At 30.9% G+C, this 7,410-nt stretch overlaps 1 protein-coding gene across 1 annotated transcript in view; it reads right to left on the bottom strand.

Annotated features, from left to right (window-relative positions):
* The window catches only part of LOC116691930 (uncharacterized), an 18,822-nt gene extending 14,083 nt beyond the window's left edge, over positions 1–4,739 (bottom strand). The window contains exon 1 of the mRNA XM_032519854.1: positions 4,615–4,739. Within this exon, the coding sequence (XP_032375745.1) occupies positions 4,615–4,699 (85 nt within the window). The 5' untranslated portion in view covers positions 4,700–4,739. The remainder of the gene's footprint in view (positions 1–4,614) is intronic.
* Positions 4,740–7,410: the final 2,671 nt, after the last annotated feature.

Below are 7,410 nucleotides of genomic sequence, written 5' to 3'. Positions count from 1 at the left end.
GCATGTATATAAATCTTTTATTTTAAAGTTGTTGTTTTTTTGTCTTTGTTTTTATGTTCAAATAAACTATTAAACTAAAAAGAGAGAGGTAGAGGAATTTGATGTACGTCTCCTTTGGCTTTCTTTGTGTTGGAATCTTAAACTCCGGTGGATTTCTGAGGACTACGGACCTCTGCGGGGTACATCCAGACCGCATGGCAGCACGGTGGCTAAGTGGTTAGCTCTTCTGCCTCACAGCGAGAAGGTTCTTGGGTCGAATCCAGGTCGTTCCGGACCTTTCTGTGTGGAGTTTGTATGTTCTCCCCGTGTTAGCGTGGGTTTCTCCCGGGTGCTCCGGTTTCTTCCCGCCATGAAAGACACGCATCCTAGCGAGGACTACAGTGGAAAAATAGCAAGTTGGCTAACACTGCTGCATTTAGAAACGCTCATTAATGTGCATTGTCCTAATCAAATAAACTAGATCAACATCTTGCTCCCTAAGTGGTGAAAGAGTTGGCTCTGGCTAACGCTAATAATTGACAAAAACATTGAAAAAAATGACCAAAATGTAAAAAAAAAAAAAAAAAAAAAAAAAAAAAAAACGGAAAAGGGAAAGAAAGTGACAACATCAGGTAGAGCAACAAAAGTGTCAAAAAGATGACCGAAATGTCATTTTTTTTAAAAGATTTGATTGTTATAAGAGGAAAAGGAAAAGGTTTCTCACACGACGTGACAAAAATGTCGCCATAAGCACAGAAAAAACTGACAAAAACGTTGGAAAAAATGACCAAAAATGTCGGAAAAAGCAAAGAAAAAACTGACAAAAACATTGGAAAAAATGACCAAAAAGTTGGAAAAAAAACAAATGTAATAAAATCTTCTAAAACGTTGGAACAATGGAAAGAAAGTGACAATGACATCGGGAAAAGAGACAAAATGTCAAAAGGATGACCAAAACTTGAATAAAAATAACCCAAAAGTTAAAAGCACCGAAAAAAAATAAGAAAAACATTGGACAAAAGTGATCAAAACGTTGATAAGAAAGGGACAAAAACGTCATAAAAGCTTCTGAAACATAAAAAAATAGGGAAAGAAAGAGACAAAAATGTTGGAAAGAAGCTTGAAAAACGCAGAAAAAAATACAAAAATGTCAATTAAAGCGCAGAAAAAATGGACTAAACATTGGAATGACATGACATCCGTCATCGATAAAAAGCAACGAAAAGTTAAAAACTCAGGAACGGAGGGTCCAAAGTTGGACAAAGACGGTGGTTCCCCTTCAAAGACACGACTGAATCAAACGGAAATATTCCGCCTCCACGTTGTCCCAGCGTCTGTTTTTGGACGCAGCTCTGTGTCACTGACTTCCTGTTCACGGCCCGTTTTTAGCCCTGCTTCCTGTTTTATCTCGAGGAAACACGCCCGTCGTGTCCTCCACTCGGCCTCCAGCGAACGGCGGAGCAGGAAACTACAGTTATTTAAATTTAGTGGATTATTTTCACGTCTTATAACTAGCTGACAGCTCCATTATTAACATGAAAAAGGCTCAAAAATGCATCTTTGTTGTTGTTTCAGGTGATTTTGAAGACAACATTATTTCCATAAGATACAGCAAACAACTCAATAAATAATACAGAAAAACACAATTAAATGACTGATTATAGTGGCTGAAGATTGTAGAGTAATGACGATATTGTAAATACACTTTTATAACATGAGTCATAAAGCAAAATTACAGTTAAATGCTGATAAATGACAGTTAAATGCTGATAAATGACATTTAAATGCTGATAAATGACATTTAAATTGCTGATAAATGACAGTTAAATGCTGAAAATGACAAATGATGATAAATGACATTTAAATGCTGATACTGATAATGTGCATTAAATGCTGATAAATGACAGTTAAATGCTGATAAATGACAGTTAAACACTGATAATGACATTTAAACGCTGATAAAGACATTTAAACGCTGAGTAATGACAATTAAATGCTGATTAATTACATTTAAATGCTGATAAAGACATTTAAACGCTGAAAATGACATTAATGCTGATAAATAAATTTAACTATAATGACAGTAACGTGATAAATGAATTTAATGCTAATAATGACATTTAAATGCTGATTAAGACATTAACGCTGATGAATGACATAAATGCTGATAATTACATTTTAATTGGATAAATGACAGTTAATGCTGATAAAGACATTTAAGCTGATAAATGACATGTAAATGCTGATAAATGACAGTTAAATGTGATAAATGACAGTAAACACTGATAAATGACATTTAAACGCTGATAAATGACATTTAAACGCTGATTAATGACAATTAAATGCTGATTAATTACATTTAAATGCTGATAAATGACATTTAAACGCTGATAAATGACATTTAAATGCTGATAAATAACATTTAAACGCTGATAAATGACATTTAAACGCTGATAAATGACATTTAATTGCTGATAAATGACAGCTAAATGCTGATAAATGATATTTAAATGCTGATAAATGACATTTAAATGCTGATAAATGACATTTAAATGCTGATTAATTACATTTAAACGCTGATAAATGACATTTAAATGCTGATAAATGACATTTAAATGCTGATAAATGACAGTTAAATGCTGATAAATGACAGTTAAACACTGATAAATGACATTTAAACGCTGATAAATGACATTTAAACGCTGATTAATGACAATGAAATGCTGATTAATTACATTTAAATGCTGATAAATGACATTTAAACGCTGATAAATGACATTTAAATGCTGATCAATGACATTTAAACGCTGATAAATGACATTTAAATGCTAATAAATGACATTTAAATCTGATAAATGCATTTAAATGCTAAATAAGACATTTAAATGCTGATATGGTGTTTCAATGCTGTAAATGACATCTTAATGCTGATAAATGACATTTAAATGTTGATTAATGACATTTAAACGCTGATAAATGACATTTAAACGCTGATAAATGACATTTAATGGCTGATAAATGACAGTTAAATGCTGATAAATGATATTTAAACGCTGATAAATGACATTTAAATGCTGGTAACTTACATTTAAATGCTGATAAATGACATTTAAATGCTGATAAATGACATTTAAATGCTGATAAATGACATTTAAATGCTGATTAATTACATTTAAACGCTGATAAATGACATTTAAATGCTGATAAATGACATTTAAACGCTGATAAATGACATTTAAATGCTGATAAATGACATTTAAATGCTGATAACTTACATTTAAATGCTGATAAATGACATTTAAATGCTGATAAATGACATTTAAACGCTGATAAATGACAGTTAAATGCTGATTAATGACATTTAAATGCTGATAAATGACATTTAAACGCTGATAAATTACATTTAAATGCTGATAAATGACATTTAAACACTGATAAATGACATTTAAATGCTAATAAATGACATTTAAATGCTGATAAATGGTGTTTCAATGCTGACAAATGACATCTTAATGCTGATAAATGACATTTAAATGCTGATTAATGACATTTAAACGCTGATAAATGACATTTAAACGCTGATAAATGACATTTAATTGCTGATAAATGACATTTAAACACTGATAAATGACATTTAAATGCTGATAAATGACATTTAATTGTGATAAAGACAGTAAATGCTGATAAATGATATTTAAACGCTGATTAATTACATTTAAACGCTGATAAATGACATTTAAATGCTGATAAATGACATTTAAATGCTGATAAATGACATTTAAATTGACTGATAAATGACATTTAAAGCTGAGTAATGACATTTAAATGCTGATAAATGACATTTAAACGCTGGATAAAATTACTTTAAATGCTGATAAAGATATGTTAACGATGATAATGACATTAAATGCTGATAATTACATTTAAATGGATAAATGACAGTTAAATGCTGATAAATGACATTTAAACGCTGATAAATGACATTTAAATGCTGATTAATTACATTTAAACGCTGATAAATGACATTTTAAACTGCTGATAAAGACATTTAAATGCTGATAACTTACATTTAAATGATGATAAATGACATTTAAATGCGATAATTACATTTAAAGCTGAGAAAGACATTTAAACGCTGATGAATACCATTTAATGCTATTAATACATTTATTTAAGCGATAGACAGTAAATGAGATAAAATGACATTTAAATGCTGATAAATGACATTTAAATGCTGATAAATGACATTAATGCTTGACTTAATGACATTTAAACGCTGATAAATGACATTTAAACGCTGATGAATACCATTTAAATGCTCATTAATTACATTTAAACGCTGATCAATGACAGTTAAATGCTGATAAATGACATTTAAATGCTGATAAATGACATTTAAATGCTGATAAATGACATTTTAATGCTGATTAATTACATTTAAACGCTGATAAATGACATTTAAATGCTGATAAATGACATTTAAATGCTGATAACTTACATTTAAATGCTGATAAATGACATTTAAATGCTGATAAATGATATTTAAAGCTGATAAATGACATTTAAAGGCTGATAAATGACATTTTAACGCTGATAAATGACATTTAAACGCTGATAAATGACCCAGACGCCCACCTGTAGCCGTGCAGCGTCCAATCAGAGCGGAGTGCAGGAAGAAACCGGGACAGAAGAAGAAGAAGAAGAAGAAGAACGTGAACATCTTCAGACGGAGAACATCACACTGCTGCTGCTGCTCCGGGTGTGAGACACTTTTTCTTTTTCCTCTTCCTGTTTGGTTCAAAGACTCTGTGACCAACGCAGCTCCATCGTCATGGAAACATCCAAAAATAACTCAACCGTCGGCCGAAAAAAGTCAACGTTGTGGACACTTTTTCCGACATCTTTGTCACTTTTTTGTCAATGTGTTTAAAACACTTTTTCTTTTTCCTCTTATAACGATCAAATCTTTAAAAAAATAACATTTTTGTCACTTTTTTGTCTCTTTTCCTGATGTTATTGTCACTTTCTTTCCCTATTTCCAATGTTATTAGACGCTTTTAGACGTTTTTTGTCCCTTTATTTCAACTTTTTTGGTCACTTTTTCCAATGTTTGTCAATTTTTCTGCGCTTTATTTGAACAGTTTTGTTGTTTTTTGTGTTTTTTCAGGGCTTTTTTGCCGACATTTGGTCACTTTTTTTGTCACGGCTGTGAACACTTTTCCTTTTTCCTCTATAACAATCAAATCTTTAAAAAATAACATGTCGGTCATCTTTTTGCTCTTTTGTTGCTTTTTCCTGAGTTATTGTCACTCTTTCCCAGTTCCAATGTTTTAGAAGCTTTTAAGAAGCTTTAGGACGTTTTTTGTCCTTATTTTCAACTTTTTGGTCACTTTTTCCAATGTTTTTTGTCATTTTTCTTGCGCTTTATTGACAGTTTTGGTTGTTTTCCTGTGTTTTTCAGGCTTTTTTGCCGACATTTTGGTCACTTTTTTTGTCACGGCGTGTGAGACACTTTTCCTTTTTCCTCTTATAACAATCAAATCTTTAAAAAAATAACATTTTGGTCATCTTTTTGACACTTTTTTGTTGCTCCTTCTGATGTTATTGTCACTTTCTTTCCCTATTTCCAATGTTTTAGAAGCTTATAGGACGTTTTTTGTCCCTTTTTGGTCACTTTTTCCAATGTTTTTGTTATTTTTATTTTTTACGTTTTTGTTGTTTTTTCCTGCAGTTTTCAAGCTTTTTTCCGACATTTTTGTCACATTTTTGTCTCTTTTCCTGATGTTATTGTCTCTTTCTTTCCCTATTTCCAATGTTTTAGAAGCTTTTAGGACGTTTTTGTCCCTTATTTTCAACTTTTTGGTCACTTTTTCCAATGTTTTTGTCACTTTTTCTCACATTTTCTTCACTTTTTTGTCAATGTGTTTAAAACACTTTTCCTTTTTCCTCTTATAACGATCAAATCTTTAAAAAAATGACATTTCGGTCATCTTTTTGTCTCTTTTTGTCTCTTTTTGTTGCTTTTCCTGATGTTATTGTCACTTTCTTTCCCTATTTCCAATGTTTTAGAAGCTTTTAAGAAGCTTTTAGGACGTTTTTTGTCCCTTATTTTCAACTTTTTGGTCACTTTTTCCAATGTTTTTGTCAATTTTTCTGCGCTTTATTTGACATTTTTATGTTGTTTTTCCTGTGTTTTTCAGGCTTTTTTGCCGACATTTTGGTCACTTTTTTTGTCACGGCGTGTGAGACACTTTTCCTTTTTCCTCTTATAACAATCAAATCTTTAAAAAAATAACATTTTGGTCATCTTTTTGACACTTTTGTTGCTCCTTCTGATGTTATTGTCACTTTCTTTCCCTATTTCCAATGTTTTAGAAGCTTTTAGGACGTTTTTAGGACGTTTTTTGTCCCTTATTTTCAATAATAATAATAATGTTTTTGTTATTTTTATTTTTTACGTTTTTGTTGTTTTTTCCTGCAGTTTTCAAGCTTTTTTCCGACATTTTTGTCACATTTTGTCTCTTTTCCTGATGTTATTGTCTCTTTCTTTCCCTATTTCCAATGTTTTAGAAGCTTTTAGGACGTTTTTAGGACGTTTTTTGTCCCTTATTTTCAACAATAATAATAATGTTTTTGTTATTTTTATTTTTTACGTTTTTGTTGTTTTTTCCTGCAGTTTTCAAGCTTTTTTTCCGAACATTTTGTCATGTTTTTGTCTCTTTTCGATGTTATTGTCACTTTCTTTCCTATTTCCATGTTTTAGAAGCTTTAGGACGTTTTTTGTCCCTTATTGATTCAACTTTTTGGGTCACTTTTTCCAATGTTTTTGTCTACTTTTTCTCACATTTTCTTCACTTTTTTGTCAAGTGTTTACAACACTTTTCGAGTGTTTCCTCTATAACGATCAAATCTTTAAAAAAAATAACATTTCGGTCATATCTTTTTGTCTCTTTTTTGCTTCCTGATGTTATTGTCACTTTCTTTCCCTATTTCAATTTTGTTAGAAGCTTTTAAGAAGCTTTTAGGACGTTTTTGTCCCTTATTTATTCTTTTGGGTCACTTTCCAATGTTTTGTGTCAATTTTTCTCGTTTTTTATGTGATCATTTTGTTGTTTTTTTCCTGTGTTTTTCAGGCTTTTGCCGACATTTTGGTCACTTTTTTGTCACGGCGTGTGAGACACTTTTCCTTTTTCCTCTTATAACAATCAATCTTTAAAAAATAACATTTTGGTCATCTTTTTGACACTTTTGTTCTCCTTTGATTTTTTGTCACTTTTCCTATTCCAATTGTTTTTAGAAGCTTTTAGACGTTTTTTGTCCCTTTTTGGTCACCTTTTTCCAAGTTGGTTGTTATTTTTATTTTTTACGTTTCGTTGTTTTTTCCTGCAGTGTTTCAAGCTTTTTCCGACATTTTGTACATTTTGTCTCTTT

Source organism: Etheostoma spectabile, chromosome 7 (assembly GCF_008692095.1).
Source record: "Etheostoma spectabile isolate EspeVRDwgs_2016 chromosome 7, UIUC_Espe_1.0, whole genome shotgun sequence".
Taxonomy (NCBI): domain Eukaryota; kingdom Metazoa; phylum Chordata; class Actinopteri; order Perciformes; family Percidae; genus Etheostoma; species Etheostoma spectabile.
This window is presented reverse-complemented; position numbering and strand designations above follow the sequence as displayed.